We start from the raw sequence: 27,963 nt of genomic DNA, 5'->3' as shown, positions 1-27,963 counted from the left end.
CTCCCGGGTTTACGCCATTCTCCTGCCTCAGCCTCCCGAGTAGCTGGGACTACAGGCGCCCGCCACCTCGCCCGGCTAAGTTTTTTTGTATTTTTTAGTAGAGACGGGGTTTCACTGTGTCAGCCAGGATGGTCTCGATCTCCTGACCTCGTGATCCGCCCGTCTCGGCCTCCCAAAGTGCTGGGATTACAGGCATGAAGCTTTTTTATTTTCTAAAAGTTTTTTTCCCCCAAAGAAAAAGCCTTTGTTTTTCTTTTACCCTTCTCATTTTTAACTTTGTACTTTTTTCTTTTTTGTGTGAGGCACAAAGTCAATTTGGGACAAACTTTTAAAAAATTGACTGTCAGACTTACTTAATTTTATACTTCTTAAGAGCATTTTCGCTTTATATTTCATAAGAGTTTCTACTGCTACATCCTTTGTTATATACCAGACAGATTAAATGTTTTGGAAATATTCCTTCCAAGAACATCAAACTGTCTCATGTTCGTTCTAGAGATCCATCCAAATAAAATTTGTCCTTGATGTTAATTCTTTTCAAGGCATATAGAGATTTACTGAACTGTTCTACTTACAAGAAGAGTAGAGCTGTTTGTTCAGTTCTTCTGGTATTTAGTATTCTCATGTTAATGTGTTGGAGATAGTTTTTACATATATTTGGTGACATAGTAAATTCATTAGAACTAAATGATTTTCTTTACATTTGCTTTGAGTAGAAAAATAGTTTGAGTTCACTCTTGATTTCTGTTTTCCTTTGTAACCATTTCTATTTCTGGCCAGCTATTTGCAGCAGACTAATTTGCAGATTACTTTTATGTTGACTTGATACTAGGTTGTTAATTGACTTATTCAACAGATCTTTCGTCTTTGACTACTTACTGACTCTTCTAGCACTGAGGATATAGCTGTGAACAAGATAAAGTTCCTGTTCTCATGAAGCTTTTATTCTAGTAGAAGGCTTAGAATATTTGTTAGAGTTTTAAATTTAAATATTTCTTTGTCAGAGCTTTAAATGTGGAAATGTGTGAGACATTTTCTTTTGTATGTAATATATGTCTCTTCTGTTAATGAGGGAAAAATCTATAAAAAAAAAACCTTTATTCTTGAATATGCACAAACTTCTAATAATTCATATAGCATACATATAGTGTTTAATATACTTCATATGATTTTCTTGCAATAATTTAGATAAAATACTCTGTGCCGTTGAGTAATTTAATTTAAAAAATTGTCTATATGTAGTTTTTTGGGTTTCTTTTTTTTCTTCTTTTTTCCATTGCTGTTTTTCTGTGAAATATTTTTGGTCTTTGCAGATAAGCTAGCAGTATGTATCTGTTCTAGGTAGTCTAAGTACATTCACACTTAAATGATTCATGAGTAAGTTGAAATTCTAGAACTGTTCTCACTTAGGTATCAGCTTGAAGTGGTCTTATGAGCTCTATAATATAAACACCAGTGAAACATTATGTAAAGTAGTCAGGTGGACACATGGCACTTAATCTAGTGTATCTTACATGTGAGTTCACTGTCCAGACTGGTGTGAAAGCTGCTAGTCTTTGTATATAGATAAGTCACTTTAGCTTCCTTCAAATGATACTTGTTTAAGTGTCCATGAAATAATGATGACGCATGGTTTCCTTGCAGATAGAGGTTCTGTAAGCTGTAGATTTCTTTTTATGAGTTCAAGAGATCTTATTGGAGATGATTGCAGATACGAAGGTGATACATACATGCAGGTCAACACTGGTTAATATGTCTTCTGATCTAGTCTAGTAAGCAGCTTCCTTCTAAGTAGTTTATCTTTGTGGGATTGGTAGTGTGGGACAGAATTAATAAAGGTCTTGAATAGCAGGATAGTATGATACTTCTTAAGAAATAACATTTTAGGAAAGAAATTTCAGAGACACAGCTTACTTATGTTGGAGTTAAATTGTTAAAATGGTGTTTTACATTAGAAGTGAATTGTAAGTACTAGCATCATTAGTGAGAAGAAATTTTTTTTCTCTTTCAGTTTTTTTTTTAAATAGTTGATGTTTAAGTTGCTTGTTATCAATTATGATAATGTTCGCAAACCTGGAATTTTAGCTTCTATAACGAAGCCATAGACTCAGAACATGCTGTATTTTACATAACTATAATTTGGTTTGAACTGAGGTCTTGATTTAGTAGAAAGTTAATTTAGCAATTGATTCATTATTTTTGAAGCATTCACAACTTTTTATCTTTTCATCCTCAATTTCTTGCTGTACTTTGTTTTTCTGCAAATAGAGTGTTGTATATTCACTCCAGTGTTATTTTTTGTATCAGTATGCTTACTTCACTACTAAGTGTAGTGTCCTAAAAATAATTACAAAAGGAAATGAAGGAATAAAGGTTTTGTTTTGTTTTGTTTTGTTTTTTTGACTCTTCAAGAGAATTAAGCTATTCTTATTTTAGGGGGAGTAGAAAAGATGAACATTTACTGAGAATTTTCTGTATACTTGGCTTGTACTAGTTAGTTGAAAAGTATTATCTCCTAATTCTTATTAATAGAATTACAATGGGAGGTAAGTATAATTATCTCCATTTTACAAACAAAGTAACTGAGGCTCAGAGACATTCGATTATTTGCCCCATGTCATTCAGTTAGTAAGATGGTAGTACTGCAATATGAATCCAGTCCACCTGCTTGCAAAGGCATGATCAGTTTTTTTGGTCAAAGCTTATATTTTACATAGGAATAACATTTAAAAAATTTATATGTGGTAGGATAATTATTTTAAAAATCATTTTTTAAAAGAACATATAAGTTGCCATATCTAATACAGGTGGAAGCCATAATAATATGAGTGCTGTACTGATTCCCGGGGTTCAACTAATTTATGTTACGCAGTCATGGAGAGCACTGTCGGTACCTTTTAAAAAGGTGAACAAAAATATTTTGCCCCACTCTCTTGTTTTTAAGATGCTCCAAGTCATAGAAATGGGAAAAGCAAATGGTCATTCCTGTTCAGTTTGACAGACCTGAAATCAATCAAGCAAAACAAAGAGGGTATGGGCTGGTCGTATTTGGTATTCTGTCTAAAGGATGACGTCGTTCTCCCTGCTCTACACTTTCATCAAGGAGATAGCAAACTACTGATTGAATCTCTTGAAAAATATGTGGTATTGTATGAGTAAGTATCATATTATTTTCTACTTATTGAAACTGGATCATTGTATTAATCCCAAAGCGAACTATTTTTACTTGACCTTGGGCATCAGTGACCTATGTGCATATGAGGACATGAACAGCTTTGTTTTTTCTGGGATATTGATTTATTTGGAATAACAACTGAATCATACTGTGTTATTTTAGTAATTTGAATCTGAGACTTACCACCTAATTACTGTTACAAAGAAAAGAGTAGTTTAATATTTTTTCTACATCTAAATGAATGATAATGCGTTAGTAATTTATGGCCTATATATTTACCTAATTTACCCTTTATTATGTATTTTCTACTAAATATACAGTTATACTTGTGATGTTGCAACTTTAAGTCAGGCAAGTCCTAAGTCCTTTATAAAATTATTTCTCAGTTGGACGACAGGGCCTTACCACTTTCCAAAAATCTTGTCTCTCATTTAGTTACCTGTGTGCATCTGTACATACACATGCTTCCTCACTCTTACTCTCAGCAAATATTTTTTGGGTATCTATTACATCCCAACACTGTGGTAGATGCTTCATATTTAGTAGTAAAACAGGGGTGTTCCTGGGTCTCAGAGAATTCATAGTCTGGCAATTAAAACTGAGGAACTAAGATGAAAGAAGTGTCAGCTGCTTTGGGAGTTCCTGGGAAGGAATGAGGGGCACTTAATTGAAACTGGGAGTAGGGATCAAGGAAGACTTCCTGGAGGAAGAAGCATCTAAGTAGAGACCTGAAAAATGAGTGACCATTATAAGGAAAGAGAAGGAGATATTTAGAGGGAAGCATGTTTTACAAGGGAAGAGTACAAACATGATGTAATCACACAGCAAATTAAATGAGTAATACAGGTCTGCAAAGTATGAGGAGGGGAGGGTAATACAGTTAAAGATGAGGCCAAAGAGCTGAGTGAAGTCCAAAGCACAAAGCATCTTTTGGGTCATGTTAGCAGGTTCTTCCAGTTATCCAGGTGAGATTAAAGTGACCTGAACTGGGATAGTGACAGGAAAGATGGAAGTATTGCAATATTAGATTATAGGATTAGATTTTGTGATGGATTGGATGTATGGAGGTGAGAAGGGAGAAGTTGAGGTTTTGGGCTTGGGAGAACTGCAGGGAATGATTGCTAACTTTGTTTGTTTGTTTGTTTGTTTGTTTGTTTGTTTATGATGGAGTCTCACTCTGTCACCCAGGCTGGAGTGCAGTGGTGTGATTTTGGCTCACTGCAACCTGCGTCTCCTGGGTTCAGACAATTCTCCCACCTCAGCCTCCTGAGCAGCTGGGATTACAGGCATGTGCCACCAGGCTCAGCTAATTTTTGTATCTTTTAGTAGAGATAGGGTTTCACCATATTGGCCAGACTGGTCTCAAACCCCTGGCCTCAGGTGATCTGCCTGCCTCAGCCTCCCAAAGTGCTAGGATTATAGGCGTGAGCCCCTGGGCCCAGCCACTAACTTCATTATAATGTCCTCACTTTATAGTAGAATTTAACACCTTGCCTGAATTTAGATTCCATAAGGCTAGAAGTGATACAAAAACTGGGAGTCTCGACCGTGTATTTTCTGGCATGAGATTCTCCCCTACTTTGTTAATCATCTCTGGCTGGCAATAGGCAAGCTGTTCAGTGCCAGTAAGTGTAAGAAAGTCAGACCTGCTTGGTGGTATGTGGATCTTGGATCTCGAAGTGAGAACCTGTAAATAAGTTACCATTGAGAGGATGAGTAGATTTCAGGAGAGACAGTGTCATGATTGGAATAGAAGGTTATGGTTATTGAGTAGCAGGCATTAAAGACTAGGGAGTTTTAGCACCCTAGTAAGCTCAGTATCAGTGTTGTGACATAACTCACAAATGAGATCATTTGGTCTGAGACTGTTGATTAAAGCTTAATGTCTAGGATGAGGGAGGAGGTAGCCCCTCTCTACTTTTTACTGATTGTATTTTGGAGAAGTGGGCTTGAACTGCAAGTAATAAACACTGCATTTTAAATGTGCTAGACTGCCTATTCTGTATTAAAGAGATAACCCAGGGTAAGGAAGGGATCAGAATGGTCCTATGAAAAATATTTCATTGAAGGATGTGGTTTAACTTGAAGAAGAGAAGTTTTGATGCAACATTAAATAAAATCCAAACTTCTTCACTGTCATCAACAAGGGCCTGCCCTGTCTTAGCTCTGTTTATCTCTTAAAACTCATCTCATGCTATTGTCTTTTCCATTCTACTCATGCGGATTTCTTTCAGTTCCTAAAACCCCCTAAACTCTTTTGTGTCTTAAGGTCCTTTATGCATACTGTTTCTACTTGGAATATTTTCCCCTCTTTCTGATTCCTGAGGTCTCCATTTAATGTCACTTCCTCAGAGGGGCTTTCCACGATGCCCTCTTTCCCCATCTAATGTAGTTTTCCTGTCTCTGCTCCTCGCTATCTAATTTTCTTGTTTGCTTCCTTCATGGCACCTAACAGTATACAATAATTTTGTCTATTCTTTTGTGTTTTACTCTAGAATGTAAACTTCTGAAGGATAGGGATTGTGTCTATCTTGTGTCCATATTATTCCTAGTTCCTAGCTACAGTGTCTGGTACATAATAAATGTGCAATAAATATTAGTTGAATGAATAAATGGCATGATAATTATCAATTTGACAAATACTTTTTGAAAGTTTTTTGTGAGAAACAGATTGGAGATTTGCTTTATATAACTCCAAAAAGAAATTAGGAGACAGGGTTTTTCTCAGGAGGTAGAGTTTTCTATCCTGGATGGGTTCAAGGATAGTCTTGATAACCACTTAAGCAGTTATAGGGGTATATATACCTTGAATATGTGGTGTTCGTGTTTTCTTGAGAGTAGCAAGTGAAAGCTTGTTTCCTTTTCTAAATTTGTAAACAAATGAGAAGTATGAGAATCAGAGATGGGGATGGGCACATTGGCCCATGCCTGTAATCCCAGCACTTTGGGAGGCCGAGGTGGGCGGATCACTTGAAGTCAGGAGTTTGAGACCAGCCTGGCCAACATGGTGAAACCCCATCTCTACTACAAATACAAAAATTAGCCGGGTGTGGTGGCGAGCACCTGTAATCCCAGCTACTCGGGAGGCTGAGGCAGGAAAATTGCTTGAACCTGGGAGGCGGAGGTTGCAGTGAGCAGAGATCATGCCACTGCACTCCAGCCTGGGTGACAGAGTGAGACTTGGCCTCAAAAAAAAAAAAAAAAAATCAGAGATGGTGATGAAAATAATGTTATTAGAGGGGTTTAGACATATGGCATTATAATAATTCATCCCAGATTAGTTTTGAACTAAACCAGTTGTTGTTACTTCTTGATACCCACAGGCTTTCCTAATGAGGACAGACCACTGAGGATGTGAATGAGAGCAGAATGAAAGCACCTTCTCTTGTTGATAGGCAGATGTAAGAGAGAGGGGGAGAGAAAGAGCCTGGAAGGAATTACGCTACCCTACTCTTTCCCAATCTCAGCACTTAAGTCCCTGGGAAGGAGAGTTTCTTGAGGAGAAGTGCTTATTTCCGTTTGAAAATGTGAAGCCATGGAATGGTGTTCCTTGTACATGTTTCTTTTTTTTTTTTTTTTCATTCAAGTATTTTTTTGAATGCCTACTGTGTCTTAGATACAGCAGTGCTATTTTCTGGAAGGAAAGCAGTAATCAAAAAAGACATGGCCCCTGCCTTAAATTGCAGCTATAATAAGTGCTGTGAATAAGACATATGGCACTGTAAGAGTATATTAGGATAACATGTAAGTTTTCCATGTGTGGGAGTGATTGAAACTCTGAGAGGAAATGAAATCAACTAAGGGGAGGATAGAGTTGGAGGAGATGTGAGCTTAAGTGATTAATTGCACCCTTTAATGATTTGGCAAAAGAGAAAAAGCTTTGTATACTTTGTTTCTCTTCTCATTAGGCTTAATCATTAAGTTTTTAGTGAACCAGAATGTGGCTGCTGTTCTTGGGGAAGGAGATAGTATCACGTAACTACTTCAAATGCTATTCTCCTAATATCAGCCACTACTTTGTGTATTGTCCTGTGACACTGGGAGGGCAATTTACTTTTTGACCCATGAATGGTCTGAAACGTGTAAAAACAGTGCATCAAATATTTTATCTCCAAGGCCCCTCCATGCTCTAGGCTGAAAATAAGTGCTGCCTCCCTAGTCTCCTTCCTGTCACAAATTATGCCCAATTGTATTATGCCGTGTAGCTCACCATAGATTTTGTAGAGTCCAAGTAGTAGAATAAAGCTGTTCCAGTATTTAAAAAGTCCCAAATTTATATAAGCCATCCCTCACTATCAGAATCTTTTTTGTTTTAACTTTTATTTTAGGTTCAGGGGTATATGTGCAGGTTTGTTAAGTAGGTAAACTGCATGTCATGGGGTTTTGGTGTACAAATAATTTTGTCACACGTAATAAGTATAGTATCTGATAGGTAGTTTTTCTGATCCTCTCCCTCCTCGCACTTTCCACTCTCAAGTAGTCTCTGGTGTCTGTTTTTCCTCTCTTTGTGTCCATGTGTTGTTGTTTAGCTCCCACTTGTAAGTGAGAACATGTAGTATTTGACTTTCTGTTCCTGCATTAGTTTGCTTTAGGAAAATAGCCTCCAGCTCCATCCATGTTGCTGCCAAGGACATGATCTTATTCTTTTTATGGCTACGTACTATTCCATGGTGTATATATACCACATTGTCTTTATCCAGCCTACCATTGATGGGCGTTTAGGTTTATTTCACACCTTTGCTATTGTGAATTACAAAATTCTGAAGGAGAAATTTAAAGGCCCTTGTTCTTGTTAGTTAAGATTCAAATAAGTGGAATTCCCAAAATTTTAAGTTAAAGTTCACATAAATGAAAATATCTAAATATTATACCCAATTTTTATTCTACTAGGTGTCAGCCAGGGGGTTCTCATTTCCTGTCCCTGGAACAGTTATCCTAAGCAAAACGATGTTTCCAGAGTCTTATTTCTATGGTCAAAGATTGTTTTAGAGACCACACAGAAGAGTAGTCAAGGAAATCTTGATTTCAGCCTCATTGGGATGCCAGCGGTCACCCTTCCTGTCTTCTTTTGAGTTCAAAATGAAGAGAATTAGACCAGATAACTTTTTTTATTTTTGATTAAGATAAATTGAGGAATGTGGCTTGCTTTTGTGGCAATCCACTTCCTAGTGAGTTAAGTTTATCTTCCTAAAGAGCTAAATTTCCTCTTACAGGAGCAGGGCCTTACCATATGGACCAGCAGAGATTGCCAGTAATCTAGGAGTGGGCAACCTAGATGACTCACAAGCGCCAGGAAGAGGCCCTGCTAGGCTAGTCATGTGTAGTTCCTTCTTTCAGTCTCAACAACCTGATCTAGTCAGTGCAACATAGGCCATCTTCTTGATGCTTAATATTTTTCAGATACTTTTCTTATTTACCAGGAAAACTGTCATATTTGTTCGTGTTTGTAAGTGTTCTTTGATTTATCATCATTTAGAATGTGATGTTCACTTGGATAAAAGAATGAGCTAGGAATATGTTTTTCTTACTTTCCTGGACCAAGTTGGTTGCTAAGATATAAATAAGACCTGTTGATTCCATTAAGTTATTTTGTATATTGGGCCATTTTTACATTGATATGCGAATATCCAAGCAGTAAAATATTCCCTTAAAAAGCCAAATTGGTTGTATCATCAAACAGCACCAACCATTTAAAAGAGTAGGTTCTAGATGTAAAATTTTGTTACTGTACCTTTCTATTTTTTATTCCCAGTTTTGATTGATAATCTCTGCAATGCTGTTTATTTCTTTAGCCTTACATGTTGGTCATTCTCAATAGAAATATAAAATAATTACTGCTACATTTGGGTGTACAAGCATTGTTCAGTTTATAATTTCTGAGTTTATTATGAGGTCTTTGGGAGAGGCTCACTCCAAAGCCTAGGATATACTTCAGAATTTTCAGGAGATATGCTTCTATAGTTGTGATATTAGACTATAGTTTTCTTCAAATTGTTTAGCAGGCTGTAATAGAATTGCTGGATTAGCATCATTAAACGTTCGTCTTACTACTGCAATGAGTTTGAAAGTCTTGAATAATGTTAGCATGAGAGATCAACTTCCCAGAATACGTATTTATAAATTAAATCAGTGTGGTGACCTGGCAGGTGGAGACATTCTGGTAATATTTTGGAATACCAGTCTTCCTTATGATGAGCTCTTTAATTGCCTAGCAGTATAACAGTGTACTACTTGTCCATTGACTGATGTACTTTTTAAATGTTTTGTTGATTACCTTTGGGGCAATCAGGTCTTTACTTTCTTCATATCTTCCCTGCTTCTTAGAGCTTCCTCCACCCCCCATCACAGAGTAGTAGTTACGAAAAAGAAAAGAAGGAATTTATTTTTAAAAAATATTTGTGGTTGCTTGTTGGTCAGCCAGTCATTTCATCTTCTGATCTCCAGTTTAGTGGCCACTGTTTAAGATATGGAGCCATAGAGTTATCTGAGCCCAGAGAGCTGAAAGTTGCGTATTAGTTCCTCTTTTATATGTATAGACAGTGGTTTGACTTTTATGAGCATTTTTTTATTTGGGTTTTAAAGAAATAATTTGGCTTAATTTATTGTTAGAAACAAAATAGTGCTAGCAGCACTGTGCTATGAATAAAATTTTGTTTTTTAGCTACTTTTCTTTTCTGATGCTACATTTCAAGGTCCATCGTTTAAAAAATGCCTTGTGAGAGAATCTGTAAGTCTGCCTATTAATTGTGACCCCTCAAAATATGCAGAAAAGTGAATGTTTTAAAATGTATGGTTTTTTCCTCCTATATCAAATGACTCAATCTCAGCCCTTTTTAAAAAGCCAAGGGGCTTATTAGCTACTGTTGTTGTATATGCAGATGGAGTGCTGTTTTTGACTATGTAAGAATATAAGGATCCTGTTTTAGATTTCATATTCCCTCTAGCATTACTGTTGCATCCTGTTATGTTAGAATTGAGAAGAGATAACTGTTATTAAAGATCTTATCTCAAACATAATAAACAGGAGGTGTATAGCAGCAAAATAACATATTTAATTTTTATTTTAACATAGAAAAGTTCTCAGTTTATTAGAACGAAGTCATAAAACTCACTAAATAGAAAACAGACTAGATAATTTGTCAGATGACTAGAAATTAGATGTCTGTTTTGAAAAGATTTTGTTAAATTCTGTCATTACTAAGAAATGTGAAGAGACTTGCTTCTATAGTTTAATAAGCAAGAACTAAAAACATAGTATTACCCAAACCATATGTAATAATCTTTTTAAAATATGTTCATGTGTGTGCATTTGTAATTATGGTTAGCATGATTAATGATCTTTATCAAATAACTAATATATCTTACGTTTTAAACATCTTATATTACAGTATTACTAAGCCGTGAATGAAGGTGGAAACCATTTCAAAATAAGACATATTTTCTATATGTAAATATTACATACTGATGACTCCTAATGTCTGTTTTGGCTTTCTTTAATTTTTATGATAATAAAGCCAGATATCTTGTAATGGTTTTCTACTATAATTCTAGAGAAGAATTTAGGTTCATTCCAATTTAATCCTTTTGGCTTTACCTGGAATAAAAATATACTTTGTTTGTTTTATTTATGTTATATGCAGAGTATTAATTTAGTATTTGTTAATTTTGTATTTTATGTTTCATGTAGTTTTGAAGCTCCTTTAAAATAGTTACTAAATATTTGCTAATATATTAATGGAAAACTGTTCTAGAACTGGACATTAAAATGTTTTGGTTTTTTTTTTTTGTAAGGAACATTTGTGTCAGTAATTGTTTGCGTAGTAATTGATACAGTGTGTTAGTATTTTCTACAAATTCTCTTTTTTATTATAGATCTCCACAGGATAAAAGAACACTTCTTGTGAATTGTCAAAATAAGAGTCTTTCACAGTCTTTTGAAAATCTTCTTGATGAGCCAACATATGGTTTAATACAAGTATGTTTCTTAAATCTATCATGTATTATTCTGACTGCATTATTTTATGTGCCCCCTACTTCTCATCTTCTCAGAGAGTATGCAGAATGAGACAGGTATATATATATGTGTGTGTATGTGTGTGTGTCTGTGTAATCTTTTTAGAACTATTCTCTGTAATTTTACAGAAACAATAATACGTTTTCATGTTATTTGCAAGACTCAGAGGCTTCCTTGGTTCTTACTCATAAGGCAGTTTATTATAATACTAAATTAGACATCAATAGAGTTGTATCATAACTTTTATTGATTAGGTCAGAGGTGACAGAGCAAGCCAGTTTGAATTCATTAATGATCAATTTAGGCAAAAATCTGGTTTGAATTTAAGTAGGTTGTTTTGACGTCATGACAATCTTATTCCCCTAAGAATATTTGAGTATTGTTCTTGCATTAGGCTAAAAATGTACACTTAATAATAGGCAGAAGTAAATTTAATTATCACTCAGATGACTATGTAAAGTAATGAGATGATTTATTCATTTATTTATTTATTCACTTATTCATTTAACAAATATGTGAGAGCTTGCTGTGTCCCAGCTGTTCTTTTCCTGGTTTTGAAGATGTAGAGATTAATAAGATATAGAGGGAACTTTTTAGGAAAGAGGATAAGAGAGAGAACTAAACACTATTTGAAATAGGAAATAAGAGGATAATTTTACTTACTGTGAAAATAATTATTTAATAACTATTTTTGCTAAATATGAATGAGCAATTAGTTTGGGCTTCAGAAGTTACCCTAGCGCTTAACAGTAGAAAAACCTTTTGCCGTTTTCCAGGGTTGCACTGTCCCAGAATAAATTATTCTTGTTGGCATGATTTACTATTCACGTAATTAGATTAAAAGTCAGCCAATATTTAAATATGAGCTTTTAAATTTAGCAATCAAATATTTTGTGTCAGAATAGCATGGTAGTACACACTTCAAGAAATATTTTTTTTGTGTAAAGGCAGGACTGCTAGACAGAAGAAAGCTGTTGTGGGCCATTCACCACTGGAAAGTAAGCACTGCGTATGTTTTCTGATGTATGCAGATTGAGTGAAGCCTGCAAATCATTTGTTTATCTGCAATTCAATCAGTAGCATTAACTTATCATTTATTATGCTATTTTAACCAAATGAAATGATTGGCTTAGAAAATTTAAATTTTTCTTCCAAGAAAGAAAATACAAATTTAAGATAATCTTAGAACACTCTGTTTTAGTCCTGATTTCTTTTCTTTTAAAAAGCTTTGCTTTTTTTGCCCATGTTGGAGTATTCATTTTTCTTTATTTGAATTAATAATGCTAATGTTTTTCTTCCTACTGCATAGAAAATTAAAAAGGACCCTTATACAGCAACTATGATAGGATTTTCCAAAGTCACAAACTACATTTTTGACAGTTTGAGAGGCAGCGATCCCTCTACACATCAACGACCACCTTCAGAAATGGCAGATTTTCTTAGTGATGCTATTTCAGGTCTAAAGATAAATCAACAAGAAGAACCAGGATTTGAAGTCATCACAAGAGTGAGTAAAGATTAGTATTAATATAGCTCTTATGTTTTAACAGGAGAACGTGTACTATAGAAATAGAAACTTAATTTTGGTGATATCTGCCTCTTTCCATAATCTGTTCTTACAACTTTTTGCTGGTATATCTGACAATGAGTGCTTGTCCTGCCACTAAATTCTTCATTTGTTCTCTATCTTATACTCTTTCTTGATTAATGTTGGATCTCTCTTCTTTGATTACATTTTGATAATAAAGAAGTTTGTTTCATTGAGTGCATAGTAGAGTGAAGAGCGAACCTTTCCTATAGCCTCTTAGTTCTGTTCCTTACTTGCATGTTTTCTCATAGGCATCAGAGACAGCTAGTCAGGACACTACTTTTAGGGCTTTTATTCTCATGTAATGCTTCCTTTTTCAAGTAAGATGGGTTTTGGCCTGAATTATGGCAGATCTTTATATGTGTTCAGCAAGACTTAAATTTGCTACAATTCTAGGCTTGTACATAGTTAGAAAACTATACATATCTAAATTTTAGTGCTTAATTAAAGGGTTTATCGTGCAAATAGTATTTTAAAATTATCAACATCTGTTAATTGAATAAAACACTATAGAAAATGCCAAGTGAAGCTAGTGGGTCATGAATCAATTCTGAGAAATACGAACTTTAGAAGAAAAGCTAATTTTAGAATATGATTAATGGAATAATTATATATTCTTTCTTTTTAAATAATACAGCATATCATTTGGTTTGAAGGTTTCTTATAGAATTTACATGTCGAATGTTCTATATGTATGTAATTGAACCCAAAATAGTAAAGAACTTTATTTTAATAACAAATATTTTTAGTCTGTGGGGTTTCCTGTTTCTGAACTTATAACCCAGCTCGTTGTATGTTTAGTAGAAGGGAAACATATGTAATGCCAACTATTATAGTTAAACTAAACATGAGAAAATGAGGGATGATCTTAGAAGTATTAGAAGTCATGTCTGAAAAGTAGTATTTTAAGTTTAGTTTCTATATGCCTTTATTTCATTTCACTGGTTAAATATGTACTTGTTATTGCTTATCTTATTTTTAGATTGATTTGGGGGAACGACCTGTTGTTCAAAGGAAAGAGCCAGTATCACTGGAAGAATGGACTAAGAACATTGATTCTGAAGGAAGAATTTTAAATGTAGATAGTATGAAGCAGATGATATTTAGAGGGGTAATTTAAACACTCTGATATGGCTTGTCTTACAAACTCCTAGTATTCAGTATTATAAACTCCTAGTTATTATTATTGTTTTGGTGAGTTTTGTTGTTGTTGTGGTGGTGGTTGTTTTTTGGCAGGGGAAGTGGGGAGGAATGAACTCCGTTATTTCTTGATGAATGATGCCTTAAAATTCCTGGATTGAGTGGGACAGAGTGAGGTGCTTATGATGTTCCTGTGGGTTGGGTAGAGGGATACCCTTAACTCTGGGGGAGGATATTCTTCCGTATTTGAAGTTCTGTAGGTTTTGTGAAGGAGGCCTGCATTCCAGTGGCATTTGCCTTATTCTTTAAGATTGGGCTTAGACTCACCAGTCCCACTGTCTGTCTGCTGTAGGCTGCTGTATTCTGTGTACTGTTTAAACTTTCTGGCAGCTACTTACATCTTTTGGATCTAGAAGTAAAAAACAAGATGATATTCACTGAATTGAACTATTTACATATATAAAACTACCTCTTAAAGATTAGTTTTCGTTTTTATATGCAAGTTTTGTGAACTTACAGTATTGCATTCTTTTTCATTCATGTGTTTAATATGCATGCTTTCTTCAGGGACTTAGTCATGCATTGAGAAAGCAAGCTTGGAAATTTCTTCTGGGTTATTTTCCCTGGGACAGTACCAAGGAGGAAAGAACCCAATTACAAAAGCAAAAAACGTAAGTAATGGTCTTTTGTACATGCATTCAAAGAGATTCGAGTAACCCACCCATACAAATTGGTATAGGGTTTCTAGATGAGGATTTGGAATAGACTAGGGAATGGGAAAACAACTTAATTTTTATTGTTTTAACTCAAAAATTATGAGCATTCTAATTATTTTAAATCAGAAACACTTATTAGAAGCACCTCGTTGCATTTATTTTTGTGAATATGTAAAAAGAAGATAAACATACTCTATTTCCCTTACATAAGCCTCGTACAAGCATTTTGCATACTTGAAAGATAACTGTGTAGACATACACTTAAAAACATCTCTCATTCATCTTGATTCATTTTTACAATTCATTATGAAATTATAAAATTGGCTCATAAGAAATATATTTGCTATTTAGATTAATTACCTTTAAGTTACTTTTCTGATACTCTTATAATGGATCCTTCATTCTTTTTGGAAGAGTATTTCTATTTTAAGTTATTTCTAAGACTTGAAACACAGACCAACTTTCCAGGTGCAACTTCTTGTTCTCAGTTGTCAGTCTAGGCTTTGAGTTAAAGCTATTTTCAGTCATTATGTTCATATTTAAGTTATCTGACAGTCTTCTCTTTTCAGCATGTTTACCAGTTCTTCTAAAATATTTTTACATTAACTAGTTTCTGCTATAAACTGCTTGGAAATGGAACTATAATGTCACTTAAAAAAAATCACTTAGATTTGTATTTACAATTATTTAGAAACTTTAGTGGTTAAGATATTTCATTATTAGAATACTTTAGAGATGATTTTAAGGATTAGATAAATGTTTTTGTAAAAGAATACCTAAAGTTTTTCTAGTAGTGGAACAAAGTTTATCACATAAACTTTGTGATATGTATAGGGTATTTTTTCTTTTGTTTTCACTTACTTGTCTTAACTTTAAACGTTTCGCTGTTGTTTTTATGAACTTACATTCCGTTAGCGTCATAAATGCTTTGATATACTGTTTATAGAAAAACCCAGTTAAACAGTGTTAAAAATAAAGTTTTCAAATAGCTTTCTTTGGTGTCAAATTGTTTTCTATAGTGATGAATACTTCAGAATGAAACTGCAGTGGAAATCTGTCAGCCAGGAACAAGAGAAAAGAAATTCAAGGTTAAGAGATTATAGAAGTCTTATCGGTAATTTTTTTCTTAACAACTTTGGAAATGCAAGAGGGGATTACTTTGAAATCTTGATGAGATTAAAGAAGTGAAGATACACGCTAACAGTGCTAGGGCTCAGAAGAGAAATCAGAATAGAAAAGTACATTGCAGTGTGTGTTTAATGTTCTTTGTTGTTCCTCTTCCAATAGGCATATTAATTCAGTAAGTGTATTTATAAGTGTTGATATATTTAATTTTCAGTTCCACAGTATGAATTTCTAAAAAAGATTATTTACCTGTATTTGCTTGTTGAATTAATTTCATTTTTTAAAAACTTTATTTTCTTTTTTATTATGAAAGTGTTTATTGTAGAAAATTTAGTAACTGTAGATGAGCAAAAAGAGGTAAATATAAATTATTTTTGTTTCTGTCACCCAGAGATAATTATGGTTAATAGGTATTGATTTATATCCCTTCAGAACTTCTTTAAATATACATATATTTCATTTTTAAAATTAAATGACTCCAGATATAAAGTTTAGTTAGTATTTGAAAATAGAATATTTACCTGGGGATAACTGTTCTCTAAAACATAGAGATGCTTGATAGAATTTTATCATAAAAGCATTAGCTGCAATTCATAATCTCCATTTACGAATGAGAAACTGAAGCATGGAGAACATAAATGACTTGTCCAAGGTCACATGGTTTAAATAAGTGTAGAGCCCAGTTTAAGGTTCTTATTACATTGTCTGTGTAATTTTAGGATAGCATTGGATAGTACTGGAACTTAGTTTTGAAATTCCTTTATGGCATCTGGATTTTGTATATCTGTGGTTTCATAAAGAATGATAGAGGGATTTGTTACTGTTGTTAACGCCCTCTCATGAAAGAAAGAATTTTTAAAATTTTATTTAGAAAGCCCAACATAACAAGCTGATTTGGTACCGTTTGTGGACATAAAAACAACATCTTTTTGGCAGTGATACTTTTGATCCAAAAAGAATTTATTTTTGTGAAATGTAAATTATACCAGAATAAACTTTGTCCTTTCTCTGATTAAGGCAAAAGGTTGGGAGTCCTGAGTTTTGGAGTTATCTAAAGTTTCTAACTGAAGCTTCTTGCTGTTTTCAGTTTCAATAGGAAAAACAATAATGGATTCTGGTGTTTTACTCCTGCTTGAGCGTAAAGTATTTGAACTGGAAGGGAAGTTAGAGGTCAACTAAACTTGTATTTTAAGCCTCTTCTTTCTGCATGCCATATCCTCTTCCCTTTATATCAAGCATCAGTGTTGATGTCTCTGATATTCTCAACCTTTCATGTCCTGTTCTCATCCTTTCCAGGAGACTGGTAGAAAAATTTAGATATTTAAAGTCCCCATAATGTAATTTGAATTGAGACATACTTTAGCCTACTTTGTTCATTTTTAGCAGATAAAATTGAAGCCCAGAAAGGTTAGTCAGTTGTCTTAAGCCATCTATCTGGTTAGTTTTATAACTCAGACTCATTCATACTCAGATCTAATTTTTAAGTGGTCTTTCAGCTATACCATGCTTTCTGCCAGCAGAAGTGTATAAATTAAGTTAGTTTTAAAGCATTCTTTTTCTATAATGCTTTTTCCCAAAAGTATTTTGAGAATGATTATCAAAAGCTTTTTAGGTAGTATAAATTTACTTTTATTAAAAACAAAACTACGCAGTAAGCTTTAGGTCTTGCATACATGCCAATAAGCTGGATTTTACTTTAAGTGTGATGAGAATCTATTGGAGCATTTTAAGGAAGAGTATTTTATTTACATTTTAAAATCATTTTTACTGCTTTGTGGAAATTCAATCAAAGTAAGAGTAGGAATAGGGAGACCAGTTAGTAGAAAGCAGAAGTCCAGGCAAGAAAATAGTAGTACAGAAGGTAAAAAGAAGTAGGTGAGACCGGCCATGGTGGCTCCCACCTGTAATCCCAGTATTTGGGAGGCTGAGGAGGGAGGATCACTTGAGCCTGGGGGGTTGAGGCCACAGTGTGTTGTGATTGTGCCACTACACTCCAGCCTGGGTGACAGAGTGAGACCCCTTCTCAAAAAAAAAAAGGTAAATTCAAGTTATATTTTGGTGTTAGAGTTGGTAAGACTTTCTGATGTATTAAATATGGGGTGTGAAGGGGAAAGAGAAATAAAAAATAGGACTCAGTTTCTGACTAGAAAACAGGCAGTTAGTGATACCCCTTACGGAGATGAGGAGAAATGGGGTATGGTGAAATTGAATTAAGTGTTAAAGTATATATACCTTAAGGTGAAAAATACAAATGGAATGTCAAATAACTAGTTGAATAGTCTGGACTAGTCTGGTAGGAGATAGAAATTTGGGTATTATCAGTATAAATATCCATGGAAACAGATGTGCCACCTAGTGGAAAAAGAGACAGTTAAGAAAGCTCAGGAATCCCTGTTTTTAAAGCAGTGGTTTCTAACCTTGGCAACACATTAACTCATTTATGTCTAGTTTTCCATTATTGGAACACTGAGTTTGTGGGAGTTATTTCTATCCTACTGCTCAAGGTCATCTCCAAGGTCTGATTTTTCACACACAGAAATTCGCAACCTCTGGCATAAATGGGTTAAAATCACCAAAGGATCTTTCTGAAAACCAAATTGATTATTTCAAGCATTCATACACATTCATTCTTTCAATAAATATTACTTAGTGCCTATTATGTACTAGGCTGTCCTCTAGGCATTGGGGATTCATCAGTGCACAAAACAGGCAAAATTCTTGCCCTAAAGGAGTTTTCATTCTTGTGGAAGAACAGACAGTAAACAAGTTAAGTAAGTGACATATGTGGTATGTTAGTGATACATGCCAAATAGAAAAATAAGGCAAGGAAGAGGGTTAGGATGTTTGTGTGCCATGTTGGCCATTTTAACTTGGGCAAGCAGAGACAGCTTTTAGTTGGAAAGTGATATTTGAATAGAAACTTGAAAAATAGAGGGGGTTCTCTCATGACTCCTGTTCAGTATAGTATTGGAAGCCCTAGCCAGAGCAATCAGGCAAGAGATAGAAATAATGGGCATCCAGATGGGAAGAGAGGAAGAGCAACTGCTTGATGTAAAGGGAAGAGGATATGACATATGGATATTGCTAGGGTTTTTGTCTTTCAAGAGACAGATTCTTGCTTGTCACCCAGCCTGGAGTGCAGTGGCACAATCATAATTCACTGCAGCTTGGGCTCAAAGGATACTCCAGCCTCAGCCTCCCAAGTAGCTGGGGCTATATGCATGCACCACCACACCTGGCTAATTTTTAAAGTTTTTTTGTACACATGGGGTCTCACTATGTTTCCCAGGCTGGTCTCCAACTCCTGGCCTCAAGCAATTCTCCCATCTCAGTGTTACAAAGTATTGGGATTATAGACATGAGCCACTGTGCCCAGCCAATATTGCTGTTTTTTTGTTTTTGTTTCTGTCTAAGATGGGAAAAACTGTGAGAGAAGAAAGTTTGGAAGACAATATTTAGTATTCAGTTTTAGATTTTAATTTTGAGATGCCTATTGAATGTCCGTAAGTTAATATGTTGAGTTGAATGTGGATATATAGGGCAGGAATTCATGGGACTGGAGATAAATTTAGGGGTCATCAACATAGATAGTATGAGATTACATAAAACTATGAATTATGAAACTAGATTACTTCAACAAACTAGGCGTCAAAGAAAGGTACAAACCTCAAAATATTAAGAGCCATCTATCACAGACCCACAGCCAACATCATACTGAACAGGTAAAAGCTGGAAGCATTGCCCTTGAGAACCAGAACAAGACAAGGATACCCACTCTGACACTCCTATTCAGCATGGTATAGAATCAGGCAAGAGAAAGAAAGAAAAGGCATCCAGGTAGGAAGAGAGGAAGTCACCCTCTCTTCACAGGCAATATGACACTATACCTAGAAAACCCCATAGTCTCTGCCCAAAGGCTCCTAGATCTGATAAACAACTTCAGCAAAGTTTCAGTTTACAAAATCGATGTACAAAAATCAGTAGCATTGGTATACACCAACAACGTCCAAGCCAAGAGCCCAATGAAGGATGTGATCCCATTCACAGTAGGCACAAAAAGAATAAAATACCTAGAAATACAGCTAACCAGGGAGGTGAAAGAACTCTGCAATGAGAATTACAAAACACTGCTGAAAGGAATCAGAGATAACACAAACAAATCGAAAAACATTTCATACCATGGATTGAAAGAATACTGTTTAAAATGGCCGTACTGCTCAAGGCTATTTATAGATTCAGTGCTATTCCTATCAAACTGCCAATGACATTTTTCACAGAATTAGAAAAAAAATTCTTATGCAACCAAAAACGAGCCCAAATAGCCAAAGCGATCTTAATGCAAAATGAAGAAAGTTGGAGGCCATAGTACCTGACTTCAAAGTATACTGCAAGGCTATAGTAACTAAAATGGCGTAGTTCTGGGACAAAAACCAGACACATAAAGCAACAAAACATGTTAGAGAACCCAGAAATAAAGTCATATACCTACAGCCATCTGATCTTTGACAAAGCTGACAAAAACAAGCCACAGGGAAATGACTCCCCATTCAATAAATGTTGCTGGGCTGACTGGCTAGCTATATGCAGAGGAATTAAACTGGACCCCTACCTTTCGCCATATACAAAAATCAGTTAAGATGAATTAAATACTTAAATGTAAAATCTGAAACTATAAAGACCCTAGAAGAAAATCTAGGCAGTACCATTGAGGATATCGACCCAGGCAAAGACTTGATGAAGAAGACTGCCAAAGCAATTACAACCAAAACAGAAATTGACAAGTGGGACCTAATTAAACTAAAGAGCTTCTGTACAGCAAAAGAAACTATCAATCAACAGAGTAAATGGCCTACAGAATGGGAGAAAACATTTGCAAAGTATGCATCTTTCAAAGGTCTCATACCCAGAATCTGTAAGGAACTCAAATCAACAAGCAGAAACAACCCCATTAAAAAATGGGCAAAGGACATGAGCAGACTTTTTTTTTTTTTTTTTTTTGAGACAAAGTCTCCCTCTATCGCCCAGGCTGGAGTGCAGCAGTGCAATCTCTGCTCACTGCAACCTCTGCCTCCCGGGTTCAAGCAGTTCTCTGCCTCAGCCTCCCCAGTAGCTGGGATTACAGGCGGCCGCCACAATGGTGGGCTAATTTTAGAATTTTTTTTTAGTAGAGACAGGGTTTTACCATCTTGGCCAGGCTGATCTTGAACTCCTGGCCTCGTGATCCACCCGCTTTGGGCTCCCAACATGCTGGGATTACAGGCGTGAGCCACCGTGCCTGGCTGCAGACACGTCTTAAAAGAAGACGTACACACAGCCAACTAGCATATGGAAAAATGCTCAATATTACTAGTTATTGCAGCATACAATTCAAAACCACAATGAGATACCATCTCCTGGTAGTCATAATGGCTGTTACTAAAAAGTCAAAAAATAACAGATGCTGGCAAGGTTGTAGAGAAAAGGGAACGCTAATACACTGCTGGTGGGAATGTAAATTAGTTCAGCCACTGTGGAAAGCAGTCTAGACATTTCCCAAAGAACTTAAAATAGAACTACCGTTCGACCCAGCAATCCCATTACTGGATATATGTCCAAAGGGATACAAATCATTATATCACAAAGGTAAATGCACGTGTATGTTCATAGCAGCACTATTTGACAATAGCGAAGGCATGAAATCAGCCTAGATGCCCATCAGTGGTGGACTGGATAAAGAAAATGTACATATACAGCATAGAATGCTATGCAGCCATAATAAAGAGATCCTAGCCTTTGCAGCAATATACGTGGAACTGGAGGCCATAATCCTAAGTGAATTAATGCAGAAAACCAAATACCACATGTTCTCAGTACAAGTAGGAGGGAAACATTAAGTACACGTGGACACAAAAAAGGAAACAGTAGACACTGGGGCTGTTTGAGAGTGAAGGGTGGTAGGAGGGTGAGGATTGAAAAATTACCTGTTGGGTGTTATGCTCGTTACCTGGGTGGCAAAGCTATCTGTACACTAAACCCCCATGACACACCGGTTACCTGTGTAACAAACTTGCACATGTACCCCTTGAACCTAAAATAAAACTTGGAAGGAAAAAAAAATAGATTAAATTGCCAAGGGAGTAGTACAGTTATAAAAATAAAAGCCCAAGAACTGAGCCCTGGGGCACTTTAATTTATAAGTAGGAAAAATTAGAAGATAGCAGAAGAGACTAAGAGCCACAGAGAAACTGTGGCTATCTATTTCATAGATAGATAGAAAACATGAAAGTTTGATGTCCTAAAAGACAAGTGAAGAAAGTATTTCAAGAAAGGGTAATTGGGATGCCAAGTAAGATTATTTAAATTGACCATTGCATAGAGGAATAAGGAGATCACTGGAGATTTTGATTGAAGAAGAATTTTGATGGATTGGTGCATGTGATAACCTGATTAGAGTGAATTGAAGAGAAATGGAAGACAACTTGGAGACAATACATACAGCTCTTTCAAGGAGTTTTGCTGAAAACAGATGTAGTTTCAGAAAGTGAGCTAGCAGTTAGAGGGAAAAGTAGGATTAAGAAAGGTTTTAATGATGTTGAAAGAAATAATATAAAGTTGAATACTATGGGAATGGTCCAGTAGAAAGGAAAAACTGGTAAAGCTGAAGAGGGAGGTAATTACTAGAGTAACTAGATAAGAATTACTAGAGTCCTTGGGTAGTCAATAGGGGATGGTTCTCATGCACAAGAGGAGGGGTTGGTCTTTGCCACAGAATTAATGAAACTCACTTATAGTGTTAGGAGAGCGGGGAGACTGTATCAGTTCAAACACGGTTGTGTGGTTAGAATAGTGGGAACCTGTGGAAATTCTCTAAATAGTGTCATTTTCTCAGAAATAGGAAGCAGGGTCCTTATCTGAGTTAGGATGTGGGAGAAGATGGAGGCTTGAAGAGAAAGGAAGTATAAAATAATTTTATGAATAGGGAGTGAATGGACAAGGGAAATAGAGCAGGATTGCCAGACAGCATTCAAGATCCACTTGATGTTAGTGATGGTGAATATAAAATGGGGTCAGTTAATGTGGTTGTGTTTTTCTTCAGCCTTTTTTTTTAGCTACATCACATTAGATGGAGAGTTAGGTTTAATAAGAGCTTTTTGTTTTTAACTGAAGTACTCCTTTTCAGAAATGGAATTTCTAGAAATAATTATAAAATAGCATTTTTATATATTACTTTTTATCCCTTTTCTGATTTTCACCTGGCTTGTCACTATTAAATATTTATACAAGAAGAAATACTGGTAGTTCATGAGAATACAAACAACTTTTTTTTACTATGTTTAAAAAACATGTTAAGGCAGATACTCTGTACTGGCATTGTGGTAATATAAATTATGCTTGAGTTAATAAAAATTATGAACTTTATCAACTGTGAAATGAGACAGAAGCAGTTTCATTTTTTTTTTTTTTTTTTTTTTGAGGCAGGGTCTCACTGTGTCGCCCAGGCTGGAGTACAGTGGTGCCATCTCAGCTTCCTGCAGCCTCAACTTCCTGGGCTCAGGTGATTCTCCCACCTCAGCCTTCTGAGTAGCTGGTACCACAGGCAAGCGTCACCATGCCTGGGTAATTTTTGTATTTTTTGTAGAGACAGGGTTTTGCCATGTTGTCCAGGCTGTTATTGAATTCCTGGGCTTAAGCAGTCCTCCTGTTTTGGCCTCCCAAAGTGCTGGGATTATAGCCATGAGCCACTGTACCTGGCCCATTTTGACATTTTTAATTGTAATTTTACATAAATAGCATGAATTTTTTTGGTATTACTTTTGCTTATTTGAGAACTGTATCCACAATTCTGTGGGTATTTGCTTGCTTTTTAAAAATCAAATGTAGTACATTTTAACAGAAAGCTAAAATATTTGAATAATTTTTTAAATGCCGTTACAGAATCTAATTAAGCTCACATCATATCCTGTTGTTAGATTCCACTCTGTTGTATCTCCTTATCTTTTTTTTATTATTACTATTTTTGAGACAGTATCACCTTGTGGCCCATGCTGGAGTGCAGTGGTGCGATCTTGGCTCACTGCAGCCTCTGCCTCCTGGGTTCAAGCCATTCTCGTGCCGCAGCCTTCTGAGTAGTTGAGATTACAGGTGCACGCCAGCATGCCCGACTAATTTTTGTATTTTTGATAGACAGGGTTTCGCCATATTGGCCAGGCTGATCTTGAACTCCTCACCTCAGGTGATCCACCTGTCTCGGCATCCCAAAGTGCTGGGATTACAGGCGTGAGCCACCACACCTGACCTCCTCATCTCTTTGTAAAGAGTTTTGAGAAAGTTTTCAGATTACTCAGTTTAATTGGGGGGAGACAGTTATCACTTTTAAACAATTGATTCTACAGCAGTTTGTTTAAGTTACTTCTTCCTAATTTACTGAGAGATTCAAGTTTGGAGAATTCCTTGTAAAGTCTCTCACATCATGATGCACTTAGGCATCAGTGTTTGTGAATTGAATTGTCAGTACAACTTTGGACACACTCATGATGTTTCCAAATTTGTTTCTCATGAAGTCATTTCCAACGTTAATGATATCTAAATTGCGTAGATAGGAAAATAAGGAAATAATTTGTCCTAAAGATGATTGAGACATGACAAAGAATTTGATGATACTTATAATAAATGCAGTAATTGTGAATGAAACAAATCTCTTTGATTATGCTTGATTAGGTGGTAGCTTTTTAAAATTAGTTTTCAAGTACTAGTATCTGTGACATGCATTAATGACTGGCATTTTTGTTGGTAATACAGATTATTACTTAGTGTTGCTTTTAATTCATTGAAAATGTTTTCCACTATGCAGTTGAAAGGTTTCTATGTTTAGATAAACATTGAAAAATATTTTAAAATCTGCCTATGAGGAGGAGGACTGATTCTTGAAAAAATTCTGAAATGTTACTTTATTGCATATTTGAAATAGAATTTGATGAATTTTTTCTTCATTAAATAAAGCTTGGTGAGTGAAATTAATAGCAAGAAAAATGACTCTGTACTTGTATGATGTGAGCTTTATAAGAGTCTGTTTTTTGGAAGCTTTTCAAATATGTGATGATTTTCCTCTTCAGAAAAAGATGTTAACAGAACAGATCGAACAAACAAGTTTTATGAAGGCCAAGATAATCCAGGGTTGATTTTGCTTCATGACATTTTGATGACCTATTGTATGTATGATTTTGATTTAGGTAAGTTCTCCTCTAAAGTCCTAATTTTAAAAGATGTAAATATATTTACTTTAGAATTTCCTTTTTTAATCCAGTTAGACATGGCTAATAGCTTCATAGGCCTAGTTTTAAGAGAATTTGTTCTCCAGGGGACTGGAAACTTACAAGGCTATGGTTCTTAACCAAGGAGCCCTGGGTTGCTGCAGCAGACTAACTGGAGCACCATGGGATATTTAAAATTTTTAAGGGAATTATAGAGACATCTATAGGACACCACTCTAACTACTAGCTGAAATAGCTAAAGGTTTTAACATTAAATCATTACATTCTTTTTGATGAAGTTATGTCTTTGCAAAGCTGGGTTTTTGGCCTTGCTGTGATAAGTAACTACTATGTAAAAATAAATGATAAAAATAAATGAGGATGGTGATAGCCAGTTGAATTTCAAGGTTTGAGAAGTATTGTAGTGCTCAGTAGGTGGTAAGCTCATAGGACATGAATACTTACTCAATTGTTTTGACCTAACAGCTTAATAAATGGAGTTGTTATTTCTTTGAGACTTAGGAGTGCCTTGGGAAAAATTGCCGAAATACTAAGGATGATAACCATGAACTGAGAAAGTTTGCAAACCATTGTTTGATATGCTTTTCCCATTGCAAAGAAAAATACTGATTGGATATCTTAGATAAGCAGTGCAAAAATTTTGTAGGGCATATAGAACTTACTGTTTTTTTGGTAAATCTCTTTACCAGAAATTTGTTGTAAGAACTGATGCCGGGGCCGGGTGCGGAGGCTCATGCCTGTAATCCCAGCACTTTGGGAGGTCAAGGCAGATGGATCACCTGAGGTCAGGAGTTCAAGACCAGCCTGGCCAACATGGTGAAACCCCGTCTCTACCAAAAATACAAAAGTTAACTGGGCTGGGTGGCACACACCTGTAATTCCAGCTACTCGGGAGGCTGCGTCAGGAGAATTGCTTGAACCTGGGAGGTGGAGGTTGCAGTGAGACGAGATCGCGCTGCATTGCACTCCAGCCTGGGTGACAGAGTGAGACTCTGTTTCATGAAAAAAAAAAAAAGAGAACTGATGGTGGAATTAGAAGTGTGAAATTACCTGGGGAAGGGATGCTAAAGGGTAGAAAACTTAAGGAACCATTATTTTAAGGGGCAAGAGAACTTAAGATGTTTATTTAAAGGACCAACAGCTTGTCTAACCATCAACCTTTGAATAAGTATAAATACTAGAAATGTTTGAGTTACCTGCTATGTGAGTGGCTTCTAGCTAAAGGATAGTGGAAATAGATGTTTTCTAGATTAGTAACGTTTGAGACGTCCTTTAGAGAAAGTGGTTAGATACTTAGCACATTAAAACCAAATGAACCTTGAATTACGGGCACATTTTCTTCACTGTTATTTCTGTGTAAGTTTCTCTTGGTTTCCTATATGTAAGTTAGGGGAAGATATACTCTCCGTTTTGATCTTGAGGTATCAGCCTTTTTGGTGACAGTAAGTCAAAAGTTGCAGTTTTCTTTAAAATGTAAAATGTAGTCAGTCCTGTCTATGACACCTATAATGAGCTTCAAGTTGAATTGTTGCAAGAATATTAGTAGAGTGCTTTTCAGGTTACAGAGTGCTTTCATACTTGATTTGATTTTTCATTCTCATAGGAGCCTTTTGAAAAAGGGGGGAAATAATTCTCACTTTATGAGTAAGGTTATTTTGATTTAGAGTGTGACTTATGGTCACACAAGTAAATAATTGGTCTGGGAGTAGAGACCCAGGTCTTTATTGCAGGCTGGGATTCTTACCTCTACACCTTCAGCACTTCAACCCCTTGCCGTTTATTTTAGTTTCAGTTACCACTGTAGGGAATAGGACCATTCTCCTTCGGAACAGAAGGCATTGCTCCATTCTCTCAGATGGTAATTTTGAGATACAAATTCATACGTATTCTGTAGCAGGAGTTCCTGAATGCTTAATTTTCTCAGGGCATTGTCCCAAACCAGCTAACTGGATAACTTACCCTCTCGATTTGTTTATACTCATGTCGCATTCTTTCTATATAGACATTTCAGTTACCTGAAACATAGTCAAGCTTCCTGCAGATAACTGCAGGAAGCCAAGGTAACTTATGTGAAGCCAAGATACTTTTTATAAAAGCAATAGACAACATTTCTTACTCTTTACTCATAGCAGAGCAACCTGGAATGTAAATTTACTCTGTCTTGTAGGTGATTTCATTATATGGAGTTTGGTTTCTTAACCCATAGGTGAGGTATAGGTGTATTTGCATCGAATACAGTCTCAGTAGGGAGGAATGAGACAAAAATTACCAAAAGTAGACAAAAGAACTTAAGGAAGTGTGACTTTGAGTTAGTGAGTGCAGATACTACAGAAAGTTTCTGTGGGTGGTATCATTACTGGATATGTAATGATGATACTGAATAATCAGTGAAAGGTTAGAGTGTGTAATGTTTTTTAAGAATGATTTCTGATCCTCAAGATTTTTGTTCTTTAATTTGATACTCGAAAGGATAAGCTTCAGTAACCTGGAAAATTGAACTATATGTAGTTTAAATTTTCCTTTTTGGTGTAAGCAAGTATACACTAGGATGATAAGATGTTCATTTCTCACCTCCCTCCCACCCCCTTCCTGCAGTGAAACAAATTTGCTATGGAAGTGATTTTAGGGAAGTACTTTAGAAATTGTACTGGTGCTGATTAAGATGTGCATCATTCAGCAGTAGTGAGGAATCTGAGTATCACTAAATGCCAATTTAAACATCTTTAATCTTTCTTTAATTAAAAGGAATTTGTACATTAATTCCACCCCCCATAACCCATGAGATACCCCAAAGAACATCATGTATAAAATAAAATAGATTAAAGGCAACCAGAACATGAAGATTAATTTGACAACTTGCTTCAGCTAAGACTTAACAGAAGAAATATGGTAGTGATTCCATATGGAAACTGAAGACTTAAAGGATTAAATTGGCTTCTTAGGAATTTTTATTC

The 27,963-nt window shown here is 35.5% G+C and overlaps 1 protein-coding gene across 3 annotated transcripts in view; it reads left to right on the top strand.

The window, feature by feature from the left end:
• TBC1D15 (TBC1 domain family, member 15) overlaps window positions 1–27,963 on the top strand; it is an 86,525-nt gene that overhangs the window by 46,149 nt on the left and 12,413 nt on the right. For 2 of the 3 annotated variants that reach the window (XM_011978505.1, XM_011978506.1), the window contains 7 exons: window positions 2,945–3,155; window positions 11,048–11,150; window positions 12,499–12,696; window positions 13,760–13,888; window positions 14,485–14,588; window positions 15,653–15,747; window positions 24,851–24,967. In XM_011978505.1, coding sequence (XP_011833895.1) covers window positions 2,945–3,155; window positions 11,048–11,150; window positions 12,499–12,696; window positions 13,760–13,888; window positions 14,485–14,588; window positions 15,653–15,747; window positions 24,851–24,967 — 957 coding nt within the window. Of the gene's footprint in view, window positions 1–2,944; window positions 3,156–11,047; window positions 11,151–12,136; window positions 12,188–12,498; window positions 12,697–13,759; window positions 13,889–14,484; window positions 14,589–15,652; window positions 15,748–24,850; window positions 24,968–27,963 lie in introns of all 3 variants that reach the window. The other variant, XM_011978504.1, reaches the window with a different exon arrangement.

The sequence above is a fragment of the Mandrillus leucophaeus genome, unplaced genomic scaffold (assembly GCF_000951045.1).
Source record: "Mandrillus leucophaeus isolate KB7577 unplaced genomic scaffold, Mleu.le_1.0 Scaffold196, whole genome shotgun sequence".
NCBI classification, from domain to species: Eukaryota; Metazoa; Chordata; class Mammalia; order Primates; family Cercopithecidae; genus Mandrillus; species Mandrillus leucophaeus.
This window is presented reverse-complemented; position numbering and strand designations above follow the sequence as displayed.